This window comes from Callospermophilus lateralis, chromosome 15 (genome assembly GCF_048772815.1).
Source record: "Callospermophilus lateralis isolate mCalLat2 chromosome 15, mCalLat2.hap1, whole genome shotgun sequence".
In the NCBI taxonomy this organism is placed as follows: domain Eukaryota; kingdom Metazoa; phylum Chordata; class Mammalia; order Rodentia; family Sciuridae; genus Callospermophilus; species Callospermophilus lateralis.
The window spans coordinates 63,984,510-64,011,039 of NC_135319.1; the positions used below are offsets into that span (position 1 = coordinate 63,984,510).

The 26,530-nt window shown below is 44.1% G+C and overlaps 1 protein-coding gene across 1 annotated transcript in view; it reads right to left on the reverse strand.

The window, feature by feature from the left end:
- Pik3ap1 (phosphoinositide-3-kinase adaptor protein 1) overlaps nt 1-26,530 on the reverse strand; it is a 118,712-nt gene that overhangs the window by 43,023 nt on the left and 49,159 nt on the right. The window contains exons 3-8 of the mRNA XM_076834424.1: nt 19,704-19,840; nt 16,421-16,565; nt 15,591-15,733; nt 15,333-15,465; nt 12,851-13,047; nt 10,141-10,336 (exon numbers count right to left, since the gene is read on the reverse strand). Coding sequence (XP_076690539.1) covers nt 10,141-10,336; nt 12,851-13,047; nt 15,333-15,465; nt 15,591-15,733; nt 16,421-16,565; nt 19,704-19,840 — 951 coding nt within the window. The remainder of the gene's footprint in view (nt 1-10,140; nt 10,337-12,850; nt 13,048-15,332; nt 15,466-15,590; nt 15,734-16,420; nt 16,566-19,703; nt 19,841-26,530) is intronic.

A 26,530-nucleotide genomic window follows, 5' to 3' on the forward strand; every position in this document is an offset into this window, starting at 1 on the left:
AAGAAGCGTTCATTGACTAGGTGTGCCAGGCCATAAGTCCAGAGGAAAGGCCATGAGATCCCCAGCAGGCAGGTGTAGGAGCTGCCCTGGTGCAAAGCCTCTGTATTGCAGGAGCACCATTTTCCCATAGCACCCCCAGAGACTGAGCTTCCGGTCATTGCCCTCAGAGAAGCCCTGGGTATGCGTCCCTTTCGGGTATTTATAGTTTATGTATAGCTCCTCCCAGGTCTAGATATAATTAACCAATCAGGGGTCATTTTTATCATAGGTAATGTTGCCTAGAAACACAGCTGACATTTGGCTCTTATCAGGTTACCAGGGTAACAGAGCTAGGAAGTCAACCAAAGGTCAAATTCTCATGCAGAAAGAGAAATGATAGCTGTTATAGTAACTCTTTGCCCATAATTATCTTGGGTCAAATTGCTTAATCCGCTCAGCTTCTCTTTTCCTGTCTGTAAATGGTGATGATAATTGTACATATCTCATAGGGTTGTCCTGAATATTAAATGAGAAGCTTGCCAAGAGCATAGGACAGTGCATAGCAGAGCTGGGGCTGGGGCTCAGTGATGCAGAACTCACCTAGCATGTGTGAGGCCCTGGGTTTTCAATCCCCAGCACAATAAAAAAAAGAACAGTGCTTCACATATATGAATACTTGTGACTATTATTATTATTGTTACTTATTATTAGTAATTCCTATACAGAGGCTAACATTTTAAGCAGAGAACAATTCAAAAAGGAAGAATCATTTGAAAATTTTTAACACTGGGAATGAAGCTCAGTGGTGAAGCAGTTACCTGGCATGTGCAAAGTTCTTGGTTCAATTCCTAGCACCACACACACACAAAAAAGTTCAAATTGACAAATAACAATTGTATATATTTATGGGGTACAGGGTGATAATTTAGTATATTTATACATTGCATAATGATAAAAGCAGGGTAATCAGCATTCCTATCTCTTTAAACATCTATCTTTTTTTGTGTGTGTTGGGGACCTTTGAACACTTCCCTTTTAGTTTTTTATAAATACATAATCATTGTGAACTATAGTCACCCTACTGAACACTAGAATTTACTCTTCCTCTGTAACTATATTTTGGTACTACTGTCTAAGCTCCCATTATCTCCTCTCCCCACTACCCTTTCCTAACCTATAGAGCTTAGACAATACTTCTAAGATATCAACATTTTTATCTTCTACATATAAGTGAGAACATGTGCCATTTATCTTCTGTGCCTGGCTACGTTCACTTAGCTCAATGTCCTTCAGTTCATTCATGCTGCTACAAATGACAGGGTTTCATTCATTTTTATGACTAGATAATATTCCATTGTGGGTGTGTATGTGTGTGTGTGTGTGTGCATGCATGCCCACACATCACATTTTCTTTATCCATTCATCCACCAATGGATACTTCAGTTGATTCCGTATCTTGCTTATCATGGATAATGATAATCAAATTTCAGATTCTCATATTAACTCTTTGCCCACAATTATCTTGGGTCAAGGACATGGAAATGCAGAAGTCTCCTAGACATACTGATTTCGCTTCTTTTGGATATACACCCAGGAGTGGGATTTTGCTGGATTGCATGGTAGTTCTGTTTTAGTTTTCTAAGGAACCCCCATTCTGTTTTCCACTATGGCTGTAACTAGCTTACATCCTACAAACAGTGTATAAGAGCTCTCCTTCTCAGAATCCTCACTAGCATTTTTTGTTTTTTTTTATGTTTTTGATCATTGTTACTCCAACTGGGGTGAAATGGAACCTCATTGTGGTTTTGATTTGCATTTCCCTGATGGTTAATGATGTTGAGTGCTTTTCATATATGTGTTGGACATTTGCATATCTTCTTTTGAGAAGTGTCTACTCAGATTTTCACATTTTTAAATCAAATTATTGGGATTTTTTGCTGTTGAGTTCTTTATATACTTTGGCCATTAATCCCTTACTGGGTGAATATTTTCTCCCATTTGTCTCTTTACTCGTTCCCTCCCCCGTTGGGGTGGGGTCAGAAGTTCCTTAGCTTGCTACAACCCCATTTATCTATTTTTGCTCCTGTTGCTTGAATTTGCACTGTTTCATAGTAAGTTTGTTTTAACTCAAGCCTTCTAATCTTTCTGCATGTATTCACAGTCTGAAATACCACGTTATATATTCCTTGGTAAAGATTTATACCCAATTGATTTTTTAATATCTGAACATACTTAAAGCATGAAGGATCTTAACACAAGGCCAATTCTTTTTTTTTTTTTTTAAGAAAGAGAGAGAAAGAATTTTTTAATATTTATTTTTAATTTTTGGTGGACACAGCATCTTTATTTTATTTTGTATGCGGTGCTGAGGATCGAACCCAGCGCCCCACACATGCCAGGCAAGCGCATTACCACTTGAGCCACATCCCCAGCCCACAAGGCCAATTCTTTACAGAAGACTTATTTATAGGAGTCTGACTCACAGAAAAGATGTGCCAGACATTTTCTTTTTCATGGCCCCTGAAGACCAAGTTTTCTAGCTTGGCCAAGGCTGAGCTGCTGCAGTACAGACCAGACATGAAGCCCCTGTCCACTTGCCTGGGTCTTCCTAGGCCCATCACACACTTTATTAGTGGCTGCAGCAATGAAACTCTGGGACAATCATAGCAACTCTGCAGTCTGGCCCTGCTTCAAGCAGCCAGGATCATGAGTAAAGGCCAATATTATATTTAATTGCACATAAATATCTTTGAATTAGACCATGAACAACAAATACACATATGGCCCCCACCCTCCTATTGTATATCTACGGCAAACATTCTCCTGAACTCATAATCCTTTTCAACACAGCACCCAGGCACTCAAATACCAGGAAACTAGCCGTGGCCCATAAAATTATTTTTTAAACACTATTTGTCATACCTATATTAGGCACTAAACTTATGGTGGTAGCAGCTATTATTTTCATAATAATAAATAAAAGATACCTAGATGTTGGGAGTTAATAATCCATAATACCCTCTCGTAGTCGAAGTTTGACAACTGTTTGGGTGTATATGACCTGAGCCTACAGAGAGTAGCACAGGTGTGACTGAAATGCATAAGAAGATTCCTTAGGCAAAGGGAATCTGTTTTCAGACACGGGGTATTTTGTAAAGGAAGCAGAACAACAATCCTTGCATTCCTGGATGATCCGAGTTTGTACTGCAGATTCCAAGCACATAAGCTTCACCCCTTGCCAGGTAAAAATCAACGGAAATGCACTGAAGCTTGTTGGTCTAAGGAGAAGTGCAAAGTCATTTCATTTCAGCAGAGAAAAGACAATAATGACAGCAACAAGGAGACAGTGGGGCACAGTTCCCTTCTAGAAGAACCAGCTGCTGATTTATACCATATTTTAAGGAGTCAATCAGCAAGAATCCATTCCTGGAATGTAAGGAGCCTTCCGATGAGAGAACACCCCAGCAGGCACTTAATTAAGAACTGAATCAAGAGCAGCAGTGAATTCCCAATAAAGATGCCTCTGATACTCCCCGGGTGACATAAATCTAGACCACTTAGCTGAGTGGACACTCCACGCAGATTATATGTTGTTAATTTAATATAAAATCAAGCCTGAGAATGTAATACAATAAAATGTCAGTTGCTGACAGACTATTCTTGGAGAAAGGCTCTCCAACCCCACAGGAAGCCAAAAGGACTTTTCTCCCTGCAGAAAGCACCTTGTGTGGCCAAGAAAAGAACCTCAGAGCAGGAATCCCACGGTAAAATATCTGAAGATAACCTGAAACCAGCTCAGTTTCGTTTGCACCAAATGGTTTGACTGACCACGTCAATAAGGAAGCCCAACTTTTTCATGCCCTAATGGAGAAGTGATGGGAAGGAGAGACAGACAGACAGACACATATGCACAGAGAAGAATGACAGTCTGAAATCAGAGGTGCTGGGCAGTGATGGCTGGCATTGGAGATAAAAAAAGAAGGGCTAAGAGTGAAAAGGTTAGGAGAAGCACAAGGGCACTCTGCGGTCCCCCAGCTGGGCAGGCACGAAGCCCCTCTGCCACGCAGGGGTCCATTCGAGGGATGCGTTTAGTTATATGGTGTTTTTGTTTAGTATCCAGGTCTCCCAGCAGAACACAAGTTCTGGAAGTCAGGGACTGTGCCAGGTGTTCATTGACTGCTCCTCACCTGGCACCAAGTGACTGGGACCATAAATATCTGTTGAATGAGTGAGAGACTGAGCGAACAAACTAGTGAAGGAACAAGGAAGACACGCATACAGAGGCATAGAGCTTTGGGAAGGAACCTGGGCATTTTCTGAGCTAGGAAAAGAGAAGGGCAATTCAGGCAGGAAGGACAGCACGGGAAAACGAAAGCCATGCATGCAAAGGCAGCTGGCAGAGGCTGGAAGAGTTACTGCTGCCCCCATTGATCCCTCACAAAGGGGCATCTGACAGATGTCTGGCCACCACCTGTCAGGAAAGCAAAGTCTTTGCATTGGAATGCTGCTAACTCTCTCACACTTGGACTCCCAGGAAGTCTGGGATGACGTTTTGTTTCCCAGCACTTCAAATTCAAGAACTGGTTGGACATCTGTTGTGCACGGCATTGTATTGAGCCCTGGGGAGGATATAAAGTCACAAGACACACTTCCCACAGAGGCCAGGAGCCCAAGAAACAGGTGAATAACCAGAGTCCAGGGGGATTTATATGCAGTGCTCCGCAAGCAAGCATGTAAAAATAGAGAGGAAGGAGATTGTTGCTGCTGCTGCTGCTGCAACAATCTTATTAACTTATTAACTTTAGAACCATCAATCCAGTGCTTTTCTAAGTGCGTAAATCTCAACACAGTTCTTACGCTTAGGAAATTACAAAGTGCACTGTGCTCCCAGCACTATCTCTGCAGTGTTCTATCCCAGCAGGTAACACCATGGGGGCCTCCTCCGGCACCACTGCCCTGAAGCATCTCTTGTCTGTATGGGTCAGAATCTTCCCAAAAGGGAGAGCAAGAGGATGATAGCCTCTGCAGCTGCAGGAAAGGTGGCTCCTGAGGGAAAATGGTGCGGATAAGGCAGGCTGCAGAAGCAAACCAGAAACTTAGTAATTTTGCTTAGAAATTGTCCTTTGGCTTCACTCAGATCTACAAGGCTGAGCTGCTCAACCCTGCCCTCCGTTATGAAGGGAGCCCAGTTGTGGGCGGGCATGCAATCAGAAAGCTCAAGTAAAGCAAACACAAACTGATGGGTCACATGATGCCAGTTCTCAGCTAGGGCCACAGCAGCTCTGGCCATCTACAAACTCAAGCTGACACAGAAGGTAAAGAGGGATTAGAGTTCAAAGGAACTCTAACAGGTTACCCTGAAGTAGAATAGCTGTCTGAAATGAGTATTAAATTAGAGAGATTAGATTAGAGAGACCCTTGTGAGTCTGTAATTTCTAGTAACAAGACACTATACCTTTCTCTTTGGCTCCTTTCTCTCATGGAAGAAGCACACGCCTCTGAGATATGTAAGCAAAGACAAAATCCACCAAGTGATTCCCTTGGAGACCTGACAAGGGCCTCCCAGAACTAGCTCCTGAGGCCTGCATACCCAGAGCTTCAGGGAAGTGACTTAGTCACTAGGCAAAGTTTTCATAATAAAATTAATGACCAACATCAAAGGACCGCCAGTATTATCACATCATTCTCTGAAGGGCAGGAGAGAGGCAACAGAACTAAAGGAGAAAAAGATTAGGAGATAGTGAAAACACCTAAAGATAGGATTGGTTTGATTTTTATCCAGTGTTTCCATAAGCTTATCCATAAAGACATTTATTTCTTACATAGTGAAGTGTGGAAGTTAATGATTTAAATCTGTGGAGTCTTGATCAAAAAATTCTCAAGAGGATTGACAGCAAAGTAGAAGGTCTAATAATAAAGACATGCAGTTGCCACCTGGTGGCAGCATATCTAAACTAAAGACTGCGAGGGGTGTGTGTGTGTGTGTGTGTGTATGTGTGTGTGAGTGTGTGTGTGTGTGTGTGTGTGTGTGTGTGTATACACAAAAGTTTCAGGGAAAGAGAGCCTAGAGCAGGATCATAAAATCTCAGGTTCAGCTCCCAGTTCCCCTTTACTCAATACCGGGATTTCCCTTGTCGATCTTTCTACTCAGTGGTTGTTCTAGAATCTCCTTTGGTAAAGGGGAGCTCATCACATCTCTTTCCCCCCACTCAAGTCAGAAAGAGACAGATCTGTCTCCAAAACAGTCAGAGCATCTCCAAAGTCGTTCTGCAAACTGATCTAAAGCCCACTGGTCCACAATACTGGTCCAGCAAGCAGGTGAATGAATGAGCAAGTGAGTGAAGGAACACAGCCCAATTTTGTAATGTGTTTATTTTCGGTATTTAGGGTAACCATCACAAACAGCCACACAGGAAGGGGATAGATAACCCTGGCTATTTAGACACTGGAAAACACTTCCTCTGATGTGCCCATCCCAAGGCTGGCAAATGCAGATCCCAGAAGGGCACACCAGGAAAGCCCTCAACCCCATCCAAATGCCCAGATTCCTGATCCAAGTTCTTCCTTGATGGAACTTAGATTAATTACTAACTCTTGGAGCTCTGGAAAAGGGAGATTATTCTATCCACCGAGCCTAAGGACCATCAGATAAGACGACAGAGATGAAAGCAGTCAGTGGACTTCAAAGGGCTGCCAGATACTGAATTATGGCCTTTCTGGCTAGTGCTGCAATAAGCATCTTAGATTTATCAGTTTGGTCTCTATCCTACTTGTTTAGGAACCAAGCTGCCTTCTCACTCAGATAGTCAACACCAGTAAAATGAATGACTCTTCCCAGGTCCAAGTTGCTGCATCTTCTGAGTCAGTAGGGAAGGGACCGTTCCCAAGGTTAAATCTCAGAATTGCAGAGACAGAAACAAACCAAACATGTCTAAAATCCCAAATTTCAGAGATTATATGATCTAGCAAATGAAAAATATGGTGGGTTTCCATTTCTAGCTCAAAATGGAGCCACATTCTATAGCCTGCCTCTCTCCTGGTAGCCCCCTTCCAGCTTCACAATGACCAAATCTCCCCACCCCCAGGCACCATGGGACTTTACAAATTGCCAATCAGCCACAAACCAGCCTAGTTGCCCAGCACATGCTGCTGTGGGAAGAGCTGGGGAACCAAGGAGTAATGGGATGGATGCCTTTAGCATGAGTCCAGTGATACAGTAGGGAGCTCCATGTACTGGAGCATCCAGGGGGATAACAAGGTTTAAGACTATGTCAACACAAAGTGCCAGGAAAATGGGGAATTTTTTCATTGTGGGACAGTCCTATAACTAGAGGACAGGGCAGAAATGATGCATAATCTCTGGATTCCCAAGGGGTTCCCGTGATTCTCCAAGTGTTCTTTTGTGAATGGGTCCCTGTTCCACAGTGGGAAGGACTGGTCTTGGTCCATCTTGTATCTCCAGTGCCCAGGAAAGGCAAGGAGCTAGAATACACAGATGCTCCAGAATGCTTGTTGGGTATGTAGGCAAACAGATGTGCAAGTGCAGGGGTGCCAGAGGCTGTCTGGTTATCTGATGTCTGAAGTATAGATAGGGGAAGCATGAGTACAGAGATTAAGGGTTTCTTTAAATGGAATGGACTAAAATTTACAATGTTCAAGGAAAATTTCTAGCCTGGAATAAAAAATATGATCCTAGAGAAAGGCCTGGATTCAAATATGGGCTCTCCCACTTATCAGTTGGGACACTTTGGGAAAGTTGCTTACCTTCTCAGTGCCTCAGTTTCCCTACTTTAAAGGTGCAGATAATGAAGTGGCCCTGTCTGGCTGCTTTAAGGATTCAATGAGACAAAGGATGTGGATGGTAGGAATGATGCCTTCCCTTCTCATGTGCCTGACAGGCCATAGCTATTTGGGAAAAGCACATACTAGTGCTTCCAGTCCTCCCAATTAGGTGCTGGAAGGGGGCTTCTACTACCCTCTACCCCAGAGAAGCAGCTGATCTCAATGGCAAAGGCCTAACAATCACTGGCCCACATCTTGCAGGTGCTGGGGTCAGAGTCAAAGACTTTGCTGGTGTCAGGGACACCCCAAGTCCCCAACAAACCTATGCCTATTGCTCCAAGGCACATTCATGGTGCCTGCTTTATGGGAGTTTGTGCATGAGAAACTTAGAACTGCCTCCTTGCAGTCCCTGGAAGGGTGACAACATCCAAGTTAGCCCAATCCAGAAAGCCCTCTTCCCATAAAGCTGATACATTGCTGGGTATCTGTCTTTATGTTTCTTTCTCTCTCTCTCTCTCTCTCTCTCTCTCTCTCTCTCTCTCTCTCTTTTTTTCCCCACGGTGCTGGGAATTAAATCCAGTTGTCACGCATGCTAGGAAAGTGTTCTACCACTGGCTACATCCCTGGTCTGTGTCATGTTTCCTGAATCTACTAATTAGACTCAGAGGAAAGGAGGGCTAAGTCTTGGACAGTGCTTAGCACTTGATAGCAAATGATGGTAAAGACATTAAAAATCCTCTTAAACGGCCTGTTGTGTGGTTCTCCTGCTTCACCACCAACCAGTACATGCATTGCAATCCGATGTTAATTAGATCAGCAATTCTCAAGGGTGGCACACTGCCCCCTAGGGGGCATTTTGAAGATCTAGGAGAGTATTTTGGGTTGTCACCAAGACTAGGGACACCAAGGGCATTCAATAGAAGGGGAAAGGAAGCCAGACACCCTGCAATGTGTGGGACAGCCTTGCAAAATGAAGTGTTGGTGTCCCCCATGACTTTTGTTATCCCATTACACATATACAAATTAAAAAAAGCTTATAATACATATTTATACATATGTGTACATTTGTGCATATCTGTGTACATATATATATATATATACATATATATATACACACACACACACACGTGTGTGTGCAAAATTTTAAATTTAATATCAACAAATATAAGGAAAAGATGTAATACCAAACTATGATTAATGCTATATTGACTGGGGGAGTCATATAGACTTTTATCAACTCAGTTGTACATTTCTATTTTATTTCAAGTGTTTGTAAAAGTGTTATTACTTTTGAAAGTGGAAAAATAAAATAAAAACAACATACTCCCAAATGGTCAAAATTAGTTAAGAAATTTATAAGAAAAAAAAATCACGTCCTGCAGCATGATATTTTAGAAATAAGTTTACTGTGTATTAACCCAGTAAAATCAGGTTATCTCCCCGCAAAAAAAAAAAAAAAAAAACCTGCTTATTTTCTGAGCCTAGAACCTAACTCTTTCATATGTAAATACCTTTTATTTTTGCATGCTCTGAATTTTCCAGGAACTCATTTATTAGGAAATGGTGAAGAGAAGTTCACAATTTCAGAAAATCCAGGCATTGATGTCAACATTCCTCGTAGCCTTTGAGTCACCAAGATATTGGATGCGTGTCAGTCTCCATCTGAGGCCATGACATTGACAGTGATCATGAATGCAGGTGTCTACCTGGAACTGTTTCAAGTGTCTTCATGGGCAGGCATGCCTGGCCATGTCTTCTCCCTTAATTTCTATTTAACATTTCTAATAGGGCAGGACACTGAGTGTCTCAGGGTTTCATGTGTAGGTACGCTATATTATACATAAATGTCATGCAGGGTAGCAAAGGGGGCTTTACGAAATGTTGGTTATAAAAAGAGGCTGTTGCAGGGCTGGGGTTGTGGCTCAGTGGTAGAGAGTTTGCCTAGCATGTGCGAGGCACTGGGTTTGATCCTCAGCACCACATAAAAATAAATAAATAAAATAAAGGTATTGTGTCCAATACAATTAAAAAAAAAAAATAGCGGCTGTTGGACCAGGCAGGGGGATTGGAGCTTCTCGGATCACAAGACAATGCCTTTGTGAGTTGTGACTTCCAGGCAAACCCTCACAGCTTCTCGGATCACAAGACAATGCCTTTGTGAGTTGTGACTTCCAGGCAAACCCTCACAGCAGCCACAACAGGGGAAGTGTGGGGAAGGGTTCTACGTGCCACAGCACATGACTGCAGGCCTAAAACGAACACAGGATCTTCATCTGTCTGAGTGGGGCAGGGGTAAGCAGGGACTTCCCCAAACAGACCAGAATGAAGAAAGTCATTTCTCAGCAGAAACATGCAACCAGAACTGGCCGGGCTACTTACAGAGGTCTTCAGTGGCCGCAGGGGCGAAGGCAGCCATGGACTCATACAGCTCTTCATCACAGCCGGGGTTGAGGGAGCATTTCATGAGCAGGTCTGTGGACAGGTGGGCCATGGACTCGTACACGGCGTCAGCCTCAGCCTCTTCCCCGTGCATCAGCTCCTCTTTAATATGACTCTTCAGCATGTCTACAGTCTCCTGCAAGAGAAGACGGGCCCACAGGCACAATGACGCTGAGCCAGGAGCATTTTGGAACCCAGGGGGCCTGAAGCAGGCATTTGCATGAGTCAGGACTGCATTTGCCTGGTGTACCTGTGTTCTCCCTGGGGCCAAGCTTTAGGCGTTATTTTTTCTTTCCTTACATTGTGTTCTTTGCTTTAATCATCATATCTTCCCCTAACACTAATCAGGGTTATGCTCTCAAGAGATACTGATTAAATATTCAACAGTTAGAGGATACAAATAAGAAATTACTTTCTCATGAGCACCTCTCATGGGTCAGTTGGATGCTGGTTGTATAACTAGATGCATGCTATTCTTTCCACGCTGCTTGAGAAAGTTATTATTTCCTAGTTTACAAACAAAGCTGGGAAAAATTTTGGTGCTTTACTTTAGGGGTTACAGTCCTGGATTTTGACCTTTCTACTTCATCCCAGTGGTTCCTCAATAGGGAGCAAATGACACAAGAGGCCACAGAGAAATGCAAGCTGGCCCAACTGAGCCTTGCTTCTGGGTCCCAGAGTGACTCCCTCAGACCCCATCCCTTCTGGCAGGCTTCTTCAAGGTGCCTGGTGGTTTCCAGAGCTTCCTCTCTCAGTTTCATGTTGTATGCCCAAGGAGAGAGCTGTTCCCGGTAGAAGATCCCTGGAGTCAGTAAAGATGTGCACGGTTATTCTGCCTCTGGGTGGTTGTGAAGCTAGAGAGCCCACTTCTCTGAAACCGCTGCAACAATCTTTTCTGGTAAGAAACTTAGGTGTATCACAATCCTTATTTCCACCCACAGAAAATCCTCATTTTCATCATCACTGCCCAAGAAAGTTGCTCTTTCACTGATTCTTTGCATTGGTTTCCTGGTAGGACTGAGTGGACTGGTGACAGCTATACAGTATTGGAGACTCCAGGTTGGGCATTTGATTTTGAGGTGGTGGGAAAATAAGGTGGGTTGATTTTTAGGGGTCATAAGCAACATGCGGGGATAACCTTTTGGCAGCAAGGTTGAAGACACATTGGTGGAAGGTAACAATATAGCAAAGATGATTCAAGAAATGTGAACCAGATTAACTTCAATGTACACTAAAAGTATATATTTAAACTTCCCTGTGTGGGACAAGGGTGTAGCTCAGGGATGTAGCTTGCCTTGCATGCTTGAGGTCCTAGGTTCAATCCCCAGTACTGCAGAAATAAATAAGTAAATAAACTTCCCTGTTATATAAAGCAGGATAATAAGTCCTGGCTTTAGGATCAAACTAGGTTCCAATCCCATCTCCACACTTTCCCCATGCGTGGCTCCAGGCACAACCACATTGCCTTTCTAAGTCTTTTTTCTCATTCACAAACCAGGGATCACAATGCTGTCAACTTCAAAGGATTGTGATGAGGATTAAATGAGATAATGCATTTGCCAATTAAATAAACTCAATAAGTATTACTACCATGCATACCATATGTCCTTAGTAAAAATAATTGACAAGAAAGTGAAATGAAATATTCTGAGACTACAAGGGCCTCTTAGATCTATTTATGTCAGTGAGGCCCCAAATCAGGATTTATACCATTCTGTTCATTCAAAATGCTGAGGAAGGCCCCTCTGTGTGCCTTGGTGGGTCCCTGCCTTGTAGATTTTCCAATACGGAGCAGAGTTAAGAGTCTGGAAAGCTGTCAGGCTCACTCCCTTCTGGAGGTAGACAGCCAGCCTGGACAGTCAGTGTTCATGGCTTCTCTTGGGGATCACAGCCCCATGTGAAAGACTGAGCCAGTCTTGGGTGCCCTCTGAGGGTCTGTGAAGGAGACGGTAAAGCAGCAATGAGTGGAGTCAGGAAGAGCAACTGCCTCCAGGACAATAGTGGCAATGTTGGGTGCAGGAAAAACATAGGCATGCGGTGAGATCAGACTCAGGGAAAGACACAGAAGCCAATGATCAAGGAGGAAAGGGATCCCAAAACCGGATGAGCAGATAAACTGGGTGCATCTGCCTGTCTTAAGTTCAGCTCCAGGCAGAGAGTCAGAACCTCACTGCCCGCCTCAGGTGCAGAACCTTTTTGTGGTATCTGCTAATTAATCCTAACACAGTTCACCTGGGGGCTGAAGCTGGACCAGGTAATTGGGAAGATCTGGAGGTAGGTGGGGAGGTAGGTAGGTGATAAAGAGAATCAGCAATAATCTTTAGCCAATCCACCCTATAAATACTTTTCTAAATTCTTTGAAGGTGCTTCTTGGAGCTTGCATTATTTCATTTTATCCTCAAAACAACTCTATGAGTAGAACTGTTATGATCTCCCTTCTGTCCATGAAGTCACATGTCTACCAAGTGTATATAGGAATTTGGACCCATGTGACTTCAGGGCTCATTTCAAGCCCACCCCCCATACTGCCCACAGCCAGAAGAGGCCCAAAGGACATTCCAGGGATGGAATCTGTCTGTATCTTTGTAAAGAGGAAGACATAGCCACATGATGCACTTCCAATCTTGGGGTCCCCTCGCCTTGATCTTACCACATACTCATCGATGAACTGCCGCAGGTCCCTGAAGCCATGCTTCTCAGCGATGGTATTGGGGTAGTGGCCATGCTTGTTGGCCACACTGTATGCCTGCACGGCTCCTGGGCATGTGAGCAGCAAGGCGGTCAGGTTCTTCAGCCCATACTTTGCAGCAAAATGCAACAAGGTGGGCAGCTCTTCGTCCCTCTGATCTGAAAAAAAGGGTCAAGGAGAACTTAATTGACAGATAACAATGAAGGCACAGGAGATGAAGCTGCCAAGTCTAGCATGACACCCAGTAGACGCTCAATCATTACTTATTGTTGATTGGCATATCATCTGACATGCTTCCTTTGGGGTACCCCTGAAGATCATGTACTCACATGACAGAGAAAAATAAAATTTTAATTAATCAGCATACCAATAATTAATAGCCTACCTTCTTGCTCCAAAAGTATTGGAAAACCTTAGAAATAGTAACAATTCAGAAGGTGCTGATTTCGTTCTTTGCAGTGCTAGGGATGGTATCCAGGGCCTCATGCAAACTTGGCAAGGGCTGTACTGCTGAACTCCACCCCAGCCCTACAAGGTGATGATTTCTAGGGACTTAAATATCCACCATAAGTTGTAGCAAAGATCATATTTTGACCTTCTCCGCAAAGTTCAGAGTGCTTTGAAACTATTGTTTTGTGCTAAGAGAAAGAAGCCTATCCTTTTAATTCTTATTCCCAATTTCATAATAAGAATACCAAAAAACTAGATATGATTGTGTTGTGGAGTTTGAAGGAAAATCTTTTTTCTCCTTAAAGTTGATTTGTAGGACTAACAGTTTATATTATATACCATTATGTAGATGTATATATACATATATGATATAATAGCAAACCCAGCTTCCTATTCACCGGGTTATGATCCTTGGGAAGAAGGGTCTAAAATCATCCCCAGGTTCCCAGACTGTCAGGCCATGAAATATTCTCTCCTGAGCCCTGAGTTGAGGCATATAGAGTAGTAACATCTACCAGACATGATGAAAGAACATTCCACAGCAGAAAAGTGAGGAGAGGCAACAAGAAAGAACACCCTCAGGACAAGGCTCTGAAGTTAAGGCAGCTCCAACCTACGGTTCCCAGGCTATGGAAGGCTGTGACGCAGGCAGAAGGAAGCCATGGGAATTGGTTCCATTTGGGCAGGGCCACCGTGGTATGACAAAAGAATGGTGTCCACAAGAAAACTGCAAAGGCATCCTGTCCAGAGCACTGGGCACCATCCTCGTGTGAGTGGTGTGACTGTCCCACAGTGTACAAGGCCTGCTCCTCCCTCACAGGACAGACACTGGTTTAGGTCTATAAGGAGCTGGCCTCCTGGAAACTTTTCTACTCATTGCTGAGCTAAGAACCTAGCAAAAAAAGTCAGACTCAGCTGGCAAGCTCAAGGACAGAGGCCCCAGCATGCTGGGGAGCCCGCAGCAGGTGGTGCAACAGGTGGACGTCTGGAGAAGACCTCCTTGAGGAAGCGCCGCCTGAGCTGCCGTGGGGAGATGAGGAGAAACGAGCCACGCAAGTGGCAACCAAGACGGGGACAAAGAAACTGTTCCCATGAGTGGAGTGGCAAGACACGGGTGACAGAAGGTCATCCCATCCTTAGAGCAGGACCTAGAAGCCAAGGAATGGGCAGAGAGAGGTGAGGGCAGCAGCCCTGGGGAAGGGCTTGTTATCAGTCTGAGGCTTTGAACTTGGCCCAGAAGGCGAGTGGGAACTACCATGTGTTTCTAGAAGGGGGCTGAAGCGCAGTCATGTCCCTCATGACAACAGCAGAGGTCCTGTAAGATTAGGATGCCGCTAAGAAAAACTCCATCCCCTAGTGATACATGGCCGTCTAACATCATAGCACAAGGCATTACCATGTTTGTGATGATGCTGGTGTAAACAAACCTGATATATGGTCAGTTGTGTAAAAGCACGGCACAACTATGCACAGTATATAACACTTGATGACAACAAATGATAAATGGCTTGTGTATTCACTATACCACAGTTTTTGTTACTTTACACTTATTAAAAAATTACTGTAAAAAATATTCTGCTGTGTTGCCCCAGCAGCAGCCCCGTACATGTTGTGCTTACTGTGTTTCTTCTTGCATCATCTTCTCTTACGCCTGATTTATCCTTGAGTCTTTCTGCTCATCTTGGCCCACAGGTGTATGTGGGCCACAAAGGCTGGGTGTGGAGTAGGCCATGCTGGCTGGGTTTGTGTGAGTGCCCCCTAGAAGCCCCACACAATGATGAAATCACCTGACTGCAATTCTCAGAAGGTATCCCCATGGCTAGGTGACTGACGCATGACCGGATTCAGATGTGCGACTGAGAAGAATCTCGGCCATCCAGGGAAGCAAGAGCCCTTCTCCTAGGGTGGGCTGTAGAGCAGGGACCAGCAGAAAGAACCTGCTAGATGCTGAAACCAGTAGGCTGCTGGTCCGGGGGTCTGACTGTAGACTTACTTGTCATCATATCTTCTTCTTCCAGCTGGTTGATTCCAAAGAGGTGCAGTCCACTTGCAGGGATGTTGTTCTTCAGGGACTCGGTGAGCAGTTTATCTAGGGTCTCTGTGTTGTAGGGCACAATTTTAAAGGCCTGAAAAAAAGTGAAGGCGGTCAGATTTTAAAGACGTCCAGCTATCTCCTGCCCAGCAGATAAGAGGCTAAAAAACCATAAGCAGAAATTACACCCCCAAGAGAGCTCAGGCTTCCTGTCCTTACCTGACACATGAACTCCACAGGATTTGCAGCATTGGACAATAAATTCCCAATTTCTTCCATGTCAGTATAATAGCTTATAATGGTTTCACACACCACTAAGTCCCCAGAATATATCTTCAGACAAACATTTCCAGATGAAAGGTCTAAACAGAGGAAAAGTTAGTGTGAAAATGCCCAGGGAGAACAAGGATCCAGGGAAAAGCATACAGATAGTGGATGCTTCACCGAATGTGAAAATACTAATTGGGGGTTGGGAGAAAGATCTCAGAGGCCAGCCGGGGAGGGGAACCGGGGGGAAGAGTGGAAGTGGAAGGGGAGTAGGCCCAAAGTGGCAGGGCTATGTCAGAGCAAATGTCCTCACTGGGTATGCGATTTAAATTTGGAAGGATTTTCGTCTGTTTTACTTCCTACTGTAGGCCTAGTGCCCCAATGACCAGAAAGAAAAGCTGGGTTTGAGGCACTTGATACAAAAGCTAGTGGTTGCAGAAGGTGGAGGATCCTGGGAGGTGACACTGTTCCTGCCACTCTGGGCTGGTGGGACCGGAAGGGGTTTTGAGGGGAAAGAAAAAAACTAAAAATACACCAACCACAAAGATTCAATTCACAAAAGAGGAAATGCTTGCAAATAGAGGACATGGAAAAATATTCAGCTTCATTAGTAATCAAGGAAATGCAAATTAAAACAATGGACTGCTTTTTAAAAACATGTGAAATTATTTATTCAAAGTGCCAGTGTCCGAGTGGGTGCTGGCACAGCAAATAAGCTTGAGAGTGATAATATTTCAGAAGACAGTTAAGCACTGTTGACCTGTCACCTTGGGGCTACTTACGGGGAGCCTTCACAGACACCGTGTACTCATTCTCCAGAGTGGCTTCCACCCTTATGGACGGAGAATCCTCAGGAGAAAATTCTGCTTCTGTTGCCACCTTCTCATCTAACTTACATCTCACAATGACGTAGACAGTGGTTTCTGCCTGGAATGGGAGACAAGTCATGGTCCCCTCTCCCTCCTGGGTCCCCTTAGGGTGCTGGGCTGAGGCTCTCCCTAGCTCCCTGAGTCCCAGCTCTCTCTGGTGAGGGTGCTCCAGAGCACCATGGGCTCAGCAGTCCAGGGCCAGGCAGGGAAGTCTGGGATACTGTCCCAATAAGACAAGTTGCCAAAGACAATAGTAAACATGTATAACCCCTTATAGCAATTTTATGGAGTTATTTTATGTCTGTTCATGTAATAATGAATTTTTAAAGACTGGAGCTTGTATGTCATTGTCTTTTAATTTCATCTTATAGGATTCTTTTATTATTGTTTTTAGAAAATCACTGCATCATTGCAAAATTGGATTTTTTTTAAAGAAAGTTCTTCCCCATGGTAGTTTGAGAAGCGCTGTTCTAGACTAGTCTTATTATTCCAAGTACAGCCAAGGGACCAGCAGCATTGGCACCCCTGAAGCTAGGTAGCAAAGCAGACTGCCAGGTCCCTCCTGGACCACTGACCAAGAGTCTGCATTTTAACAAGATGCTCAGGTGACTCCTCTGTACCTTGAGGGGTGAGAAGCCCTGGCCTGGACAGGGCTCTGCTCCTCATGCTGTTCCCAGAGGGCCAAAAATAACTCACTGGTGGATGGCAGGGGATGGGGGGGGCAGTAATTTTTCCAAGGTATCAAGCAACTTAAACAGCTATTTTTTATTTTGTTGTAAGATCTCACACTGATTCTGACTCAGAATAGGCTGGGGGGAGGGAGGAGTGGCAGTTCACCAGATTGGGGTTGGGGGATGAAGGGAAGGGAGGGGAGATGGGAAGGGAAAGGGAGTAGAATGAATCGGACATTAATTTCCTATGTTTATATATGAATACACAACCAGTGTAACTCCACACCATGCACAACCACAAGAATGGGAAGTCATACTCCATGTATGTATGATCTATCAAAATACATTCTACTACCATGTGTAACTAAAAAGGACAAATGAAAAAAAAATCTCACACTGAGTCTGCCAAAAGGAATTAAGGGTTGAGCATCCCTAACACAAAAAAATCCAAAAAATGAAATGCTTCAAAATCTGAAAGTTTTTGGAGCACCAACATGGGGCCACAAGTGGAAAATTTCTCGCCTGACTTCACATGACAGGTTGCAGACTAAACACAGCTACACTGAAAGTATTGTATAAAATTACCTTCAGCCTATGTGTATACACATGATGAATGAATGTCCATGTGATGTCCAGTGAATGTTCATAATGAATGAAATAAATGGATTTTATTTTTAGGCTTGGTTCCCTTCCTTAACATATTTTACTCTGTATCTACAAATAATCCAAAATCCAAAGAATTTGAAATACAAGATATTTCTATACCCAACATTTTAGATTAGGGGATACTCAAGCTGTATTTTTTTTTTTTTTTTTAACTGTGCTGGTTAAACTGGAAAACTGGATCACTTCAGACTGATCTGGTAAGATTAGGCTCCAAAATAACAGGGGGAAAAAGAAATTTCTGGTCACAGCTAACCCAAATGTTCATTCTAAGGTCCTGCCATAAGGTCCTCATTTAGACCTTCCTGACAAGGGCCACAAGAAAAGTACAGCAAGCTTGGATTTCAGAGCAGATGGAGGAAGGGGCAAATTGTAGGTGTGAAGGCTAAGCAAGCGCAAGCACACACACACACACACACACACACACTGTGGTTGTGGTTACTGTTGATAGTCAAGACCCAGCCACCCGTGGACCCAGAAACCTAGAGAATGCAACAAATAGAGTCCCGAGATCATAGGCAGCCCAGATGGGAAAAGCAATGAGAACCCAGAAAATTAGAGAGGCAAGGGAAGGGAAACGTGCTTGAGTTCCAGACACACACAGGCACCCACATGCACCCTTCCCCATGACCCTCTGACGTCAGGAAGCAGTATGGGAAACTGAAACCAAAATGCCCAGTCGGGTCCAGTCAGTAGGGGAAGGGAGTGAAGTTAGTATAATGAATAGGAAGTGGTAGGCACCAGCCAGAGGATGCACATCCCACGCAAAGGCTGCTCAGCCCCAGCTGGTCACCGCAGGACTAATATTACCCGCTTCTGATTCAAAGGAAGCTTGAAGTACAGATTATTATGGCTAATTTTAAAAACACTGTGAAGTTCAAACCAAACATGTCTATGAGTCAAACACCCAACCGAGTCCGAAGGAGCAGTTTGCAACCCCACAGAGGGAACCCTGGCCCACTGTCTTGGAGCTATAACCTACTCCCAAATGCAAGGAAGCTGGTGCCCATGTATCCTATCGCCAAGACTCTCACACCCTGTCATCTCAAGGAGACCACAGTGGCAAGCTTAGCTATGAGCTAGTAACCAAGAAGAATGCATTTCACTGCCCCAAACTGTCATAAATGCTACACATTTTGGGGACTTGGGAGTGGCTCAGAGGTAGAGTGCTGGCCCAGAATGCACAAGGCCTGCCCTGCATTTGATTCCTAGCACTGCAAAAAAAAGAAAAAAAGAAAGCTATATATTTTCCATCAAGAATAGAAAGATAATGAAAACTATCACTACCATGTTCATTGCTCATCTGTTGATGAATGGAGTGCCTCATCTGTTAGACCGTCACAGTTGAGTCACCTGTTAATATATTCTCTGTACTAAAAGTGCCAATCACATGATACTAAGGCATTCATCCACCTTTTTATCAAGCAGTATTGACTATTGAGTTTCATCCATCAAGCTTTAAGGCAATCTATTGGGCCAGACCAGTGGCCAGGTGACAAAAAAAGCAAGCTCTCAGCATGCCCCACCTCCTGGTCCAGTGCCAGACGAGCAGGAACAGACGCAGGCCTCTAACTCCAGGGATAGCACAAGTATCTGAAAGTATTCATATTTACTGGTGTCCTGCATGTTCTATGTAAATGACCCATAAAATGGAAGTTTTACATGGATGATACAGACATTCCTCGTTGACTTACAGGACGTGTCCAAAGCCTAGGTCATGGGAGTCCCGAGGGAAATCCCAAGGGAAGGCTGAGATTATACTGAGGTGCAACATGAGACCCCCTCCCTTTACCATAACAAAAGCATCCATTTGAAAAGCCCACATTCTGACATGGATCTCCCAGGCCCCCAGGAGTGCCTACCCCACAGCGAATGCGGTCCGGCTGCACCACCATCAGGTTCCCAGGTGAAGTCTCCGTTGGCAAGTTCTGCTGCTTCAAGTAGGGAAGGACCTTCTCGTCCTCAGGCTCTGTGTCAGTGACTGAATCACAGCCAGAATCTACAGAACAGAGGACACCACTGAATGGGAACAGAAGAAAGAACTAGTGGGCGTGTTCCACCCCCACAAGAACCCCAATTATTACCGCATAGGAAAAGGCTCTGAATGTCAAGCAAATTTAAGCTGAAGGGAATAACTCAGGAAGTTATAAAAGAGGATCCAGTGGGGAAAAGTCAACCACCACGTGGGCCCCAAAGTAGGGTGACAGCAAAAGTGGAGGGGAAGGTCAAGTCTAGGCTCAATCAGCATGTTTCCAGAAGCTTCACCGGGGCCTTCTGCAAGGTCAAATGGTTGTGAGGAGAAGAGTCAAAAAGGAACTGCCTACTTTGTCGCGAGCCAGCCATGGCTCTGTGTATGAGCTATGCACATTTGAGCGTATGAGGGGACTGGCCTGAAGTTGCTGCCTGACTGGGCTGTGCGACGTATGTGTCCTTTTCTCTCTCTCTGCCTTTGATCCCACACAGCACCTGAGGTGGGTGTGGCTTTCCAACATGTCAGTCAATCTGCTGACCACAAGACAGTACTAAGCAAGACTCCACCCTCCAAAATCCAATCCCTTGCCTTATTTGGGTGGAACTTTCTCGAATGTCTTTCTCCCCAACAAATACTAGGGTTCAGGACGCGCTCCCTCTCTCTTGCTCCTTCTAGCACTGGAGCTGACCCTTGGGGTCACCGAGCCTAGTCGTCCTGCCTTAGAAACTTATGTTCGTGTGCTGCGTGGTTTCTTTGCCGTTTTATTGGTTATTGATACAGCCTCCTCTTTGAACCCAGTTCATATTGCCAACTCGACCAGCTGGTGATACTACTTAAAGGTCATCCTTGGAACACAGAGTGAAACCTGTGTCGTCCAAAAAATCATGAGAACTCAGAGTCAAGTTTGGCCAATGTCTCCCCGTCTGGAAGCCACAGTGAGAAGCAATCATTTTCAAAAAAACCTTAGGTCAGTCTAACTGGGTTCCAGATCAATACTATAGCCAACACCTGTCCTGGAAAAGTAGGGTATGCACAGGTTCAGAGAAAGTGAGCGGGGGCACGTAGACATGTGAAGCATGGCATAGAGGAGGCGATGCCAAGAACCTACCAGAGATCCCAAGCAGGGGCTCTTAATCAGGATTCACTGATTGACAGGTTTCCTTGTGAAGTTATGTGCAAGATTGTGTGTGTGCACACCTATATACCGATGGCAAATAAGTGCACAAAAAGATGCTCCACATATTGGGTCATCAGGGAAATGCAAGTTAAAACATCAGTGTACTGCTAAGCAACTCAGTGAGGCCCTGTCTCTAAATAAAATACAAAATAGGGATGTGGCTCAGGGGTGGAGTGCCTCTGAGTTCAATCCTCAGTACCCCATCCCCTGCCAAAAAAAAAAACAGTGTGCTGGGTACAGTGAGGCATACCTGTAATCCCAGTGACTCAGAGGCTGAGGCAGGAGGATTGAAAGTTTGGGGCCAGCCTCAGCAAATTAGCAAGCTCACTACTAAGCAAGCAAATTACTTAGCAAGCCAATTACTAAGCTACTTAGTGAGACCCTATCTCCAAGTAAAAAATAAAAAGGGGTGGGGGAGCTGGGGCTGTAGTGCAGTGGCAGAGCACTTGCCTAGCACATGTGAGGCACTGTGCTCGATCCTCAGCACCACATAAAATAAATAAAATAAAGGTATTTTGACCATATACAACTAAAAGATTTCAAAAAGCAGGGGTGGGGGGGCGACGCTGTGGATGTGGCTTCATGGTAAAGTGCCTCTGGGTTCAATCCCCAATACCCCCCCGCCAAAAAAATCTATGACATCATACCAATACATATTTAGCAGAATGGCCAAAATTCAGAACACTGACAACACCAAATGCTGACAAGGACGTGGAACACCAGAAACTTTCTTTCATTGCTGGGGTGAATGCAAAGTGGTACAGCCACTTTAGAAAGACCGTTTGGCAATTTCCTACAAGACTAAGTATATTTTTACCATTCAATCCAGCAATCATGCCCCTTGGTTTACCCAAGTCAGTTAAAAACTTACACACAAACCTACACACAGATGTTCACAGCACCTTTATTTGTAAGTGCCAAATCCTGGAAGCAACCAAGATGTGTGAATGGACAAATAAACTATTGTACAACCAAACAATGCAATATTACTCAGCACTCAAAAGGAACGAGCCCCTCAAGCCGCAAACAGATCTGGAGGAAACTTAAATGCACATTAATAAATGAAAGAAGGATTAAAAGGCAACATACCATGTGACTCCAGCTATATGACATACTACAAAAATGCAAAATGAAGACAATAAAAAGATCAGTGGTTGCCAGGGGTCGGGAAGGAGGAAGAGATGAACAGGCAGAGCACGGAGGATGTTTAGGCAGATAAAATACTCTGCATGATATTTTGAGATGGATATATGTCATTACACATCTGTCCAAACACACAGAATATAGACACCGAGAGGGAGCTCTAGTATAAGCCTTGGACCCTGAAGGTTGAGGATGGGTCCAAGAGGTTCATCTATTGTAACAAGTTACCATTCTGGGGCTGGATGCTGTCAGCATTGGATGCTGCTTATATGCAGGGGCAGGGAGTGTGTGCAAAATCTCTGTCCCTTCCACTCGATTTTGCTGTGAGTCTCAAATTCCTCTAAAAAATGAAGTCATTTAAAAAGAAATCACCATCTAAATAAGCCACAGACTTGAAGATATGAATATAAAACTTGGTAAACAAACAAAACAGATGGAAAAAATTCCAAATTTCCATCAATCAATGAACAAATAAGCAAAATGTGGTATATCCATACAACTAAATATTATTCAGCAATAAAAATAAATAAAGTACTGATACTGGACTGTAGTGATCATCGCACAAATCTGTACATATGCTAAAAAAAAAAACAAAAAACCACTGAACTGGTTTTTTTTTTTTTTTTGTGTGTGTGTGTGTGTGTGTGTGTGTGTGTGTGTTGGCGATTGAACCCAGGGCCTTGTGCATGCAAGGCAAGCACTCTACCAACCGAGCTATATCCCCAGCCCTGAACTGTATACTTTAGATGGGTGAATTGTATGGTATATGAATTTTATCTCAATAAAGGTGTTACCCCCCCAAAATCCAATGGCAAATTTCAAATTAGTTTAACATTTGAAATAAGCCAGGTGTGATGGCGCATGTGAGTAATCCCAGTGGCTAGGGAGGCTGAAGCAGGAGGATCAAGAGTTCAAAGCCAGCCTCAGCAAAAGCAAGGCACTAAGCAACTCGCTTAGAGACCCTGTCTCTAAATAAAATACAAAATAGGGCTGGGGATGTGGCTCAGTGGTCAAGTGCCCCCAAGTTCAATCCTCTGTAACCCCCCCCAAAAAATGAAATAAATATGACATGGGGATAATCTCTTTCATGTTAGAGGAGGTCATAAGAATCTCTTTAAACACCCAATAACCAGGAAGTAGGTAATTCCCCAAAGGAAAAAAAATGTATAAATTCTCTCCCCAATTCAAAAAATAAAGTAAAATAAAATATCACTCATTCTCACTCGTCATCACCAAGATGCAAGTAAAAATAATGCATTGTTCTTTTACCTCTTCAAATTATAAAACAGATCCAGGTTTTCTCCTTGTGCTGTTTGAAGGTCACCATGGGGCAGATGCTCTGGCTTGACACTGATCAAAGGTAAGCTTTCTGGAAAGCCACGCATCCAATCCACAGGAGAGAAATGCTTTAGAATGTCTACACTTTTTTGTCACATAATTCTACTTCCAGAAGTCTCTCTTAAGAAGGAGAATAACTGTGCAAAGTGTAGTCAAAGATAATGAACTAAGATGCCTTTGCAACAGTGAAAAAACTCAAAGCAGCCTGTCTGGAAAAACATTAAAACATTCTTTTTGTAGAGTTTCAAGTGACACAGGTAAAAGCTTGCAACATATAAAGCAAAAAAAAAAAAAAGAAGCAGAATATAAAATCATGTATCTCCTATACCTCACGATTTCAACTGGGTTTCCAAAATGCATTTTAAAAGGTCAGAAGAATTTGTGTGGCTGGATTCTGCATGACTCCTTTCCTCCCGCCTCCTATTTTCCCTCCTTCCCACCTTTTGTGCATTTCTCATATTTTCCATAGTGAGAAAGCCTTGCCTTGATCGTGGGGGTGGGGTGATGAGAAAAGTAACAACTGAATCCCTGGGCTAATCACTGTGCCAGCAGAGCCCAGCTTGACATAAATGAGATTGATCCTAATAGTGCGGCACTTGGCAGCTACTCCCCAGTGTTCAGCTGGGCCATGTAAACACTTCCTTCCAGCGGGTCCACTCAGGGAATCACTTTAGATAGCTACCAGCAGCTCACTCATTTCAGGAAGTCAGGCAGGATGTCATTCACTCCGTAGAGTGATGCTGATGGCGCTGCCGACTGACAACACAGTGGCCTCTTACTACAGAGAAACCAGGTGTCTCAAGGAGCCAGGGTCTGAACAGTTCAGCAGATGAAAAGCTTCCTTTGGAGGAAAAGCCAATGTGGACGTGAGCACCATTGAAACCCACCTGACAAAGCAGATGATCCCAAACTTTCCCACTTGAATGTGGAGACCCCTCTTGCATCCTACCACACCCTTTGAAGACAATACCATCTTTGCTGCCAGTGACTCAAATATTAAATGCTTTGAGTGAAGCCACCCTGGAAATCGCAATGGCTCCTCCACAGTGTAAAAATGTTATTAAGATGCCAACAGTAACTTTGCTGCCTTAAAATATAACAAAATCTACTCAGCTCCTATCAGGTCTAGAGAACTGCTGGAGAAAATACAGAAAGACCTCTTCAGGCATCCAGTGCCCCCAAATCTATAAAGGGGCCAAATGACAAATACCTGAATTCAATGGCAGAGAATTCACTTGCTTTCTCTTATAAGACAATAAGAATAAGCTAACATGGCATGTTTCATCTCTTGCCCTTGCTACCAGGCAGCTCAGTGACAAATTCAGTTCTTAACCTCTTTTACACTCTTTCTACTTCCTTAGTTTTGCCTGTTTCTCTGTTTTGATATTGGATTCGAATCTTGGAGGCTGCTTCAAATGTTCTGGGGATCTGTTCACATGTGAATCACTATTTCTCAAACGAGTGACTGACCCAAGTCCTCAGATATATTCCTAACAGGGATTTGTGTTTGGGCTCTTCATCTAGATAATGCCTTAAAAATGCATTTTTTAAGAGCACCCCCAAAAAATCCAATGGCAAATTTCAAATTAGTTAAACATTTGAAATAAGCCAGGTGTGATGGCGCATGTCTGTAATCCCAGTGGCTAGGGACGCTGAAGCAGGAGGATCAAGAGTTCAAAGCCAGCCTCGACAATAGCGAGGCACTAGGCAACCCAAGAGTATTTCAGATTGCCTGCACGACTGTCACGTTACAATCAGAATTTTGGAAGCCGATCTTTGTGTGTGTCTTTGCAACCACTTTGTGGCTAGATCATGCTACACTAAATGTGGGCGTCTGGTGAGGAAAGGAGAAGGGGCAGGATGATACGTAAATGAGGCATTCTGCTAGTGAACACAAGGTTTCCCTGCGAACTACTTTAAATAGAAAAATGTGGCGAGAGATCCAAGATCTGGAAATGCGACAAGAAAGCTGTGACAGCCCCCCTCCCCCAGAAGCACAAGCCCACAACACTGCTCAAGAAAACCAGCCCTGTCTTCAACAAGACGAACGTACTCCATTGCCTTTTATTTATTTTATGTCTGTATTTGTCTTGTTTACCTGCTTTGCTTTCAGAGTTGGGAAAGAACAGTGAGCAGAAGGAACTAAATATGTTGATACTTGTCTAAACAACATCAAAATAATTAATCTGTCAACACGAGAGGTTCATAATGGTTTTTGTTGTTGTTGTTGTTTTTTCCTTTAAGAGAGACTACACACTGTTCAGATTTGGAAACGATAATTTTAATGTAACCACACATGCACATACTCCACCCCTAAGCCACATGCAGCAGCCCCTATGAGGCAGGAGGGCTGGTGACACATTATTATTACTAATCATGGGAACAAAGAAAGTGACCACGTGCTGAATACTGTGATGACTGCTCCATACTCTCCATCTCCCTGGATCCTCCCAAATACATGGTCAGACAAGAGTCACTAATCTGTTCTCATATTATGGATATAAGTTCTGGGCCTGGAAGGAATGAAATAGCTGAGTTGAGTCAAGCAACAGGCAAGGGGCAGACCCAGCACCCCCACCGCACCCCCGGGGTACCTCTGGCCTCTCTCCTGCCTCCTCTCTAGATGTGGTCCTGGCAGTGGAAGGCAGAGTCACTTGCTGTTCCTGGTCTAGGCTTGTGACTCTGCACAAAGGAAGCTTTCACTGCCACCAAGGCCTGCTGCCTGGTTCTGCCGCTGCTGCTGTGCTTAGGTGGGTTATGACCCAGCACCAGGGCGAATGGGTACATTCCAAGTATGGGGTGTAAGTAAGATACACTTAATGCCAGGCAGGATCCCGAGCGCCCTAGTAGCCTCTGACCCACAGCTGCACCCCCTTATTTTCCAGTGAAGCTTACTGCCTCTCGTACTGCAGGGCACCTGCTTCTCAGCAGGCACTCCTGAAGGCAGAGGTAGGGGAGAATGGCTCTGCTGATCTTGAGAGCTGTTTTTGAAATACACAAGCTGACTTCTCTTTAAGGTAATGCTTAGTCTTGGAGAAGGTATAAACAGATACTGTTCC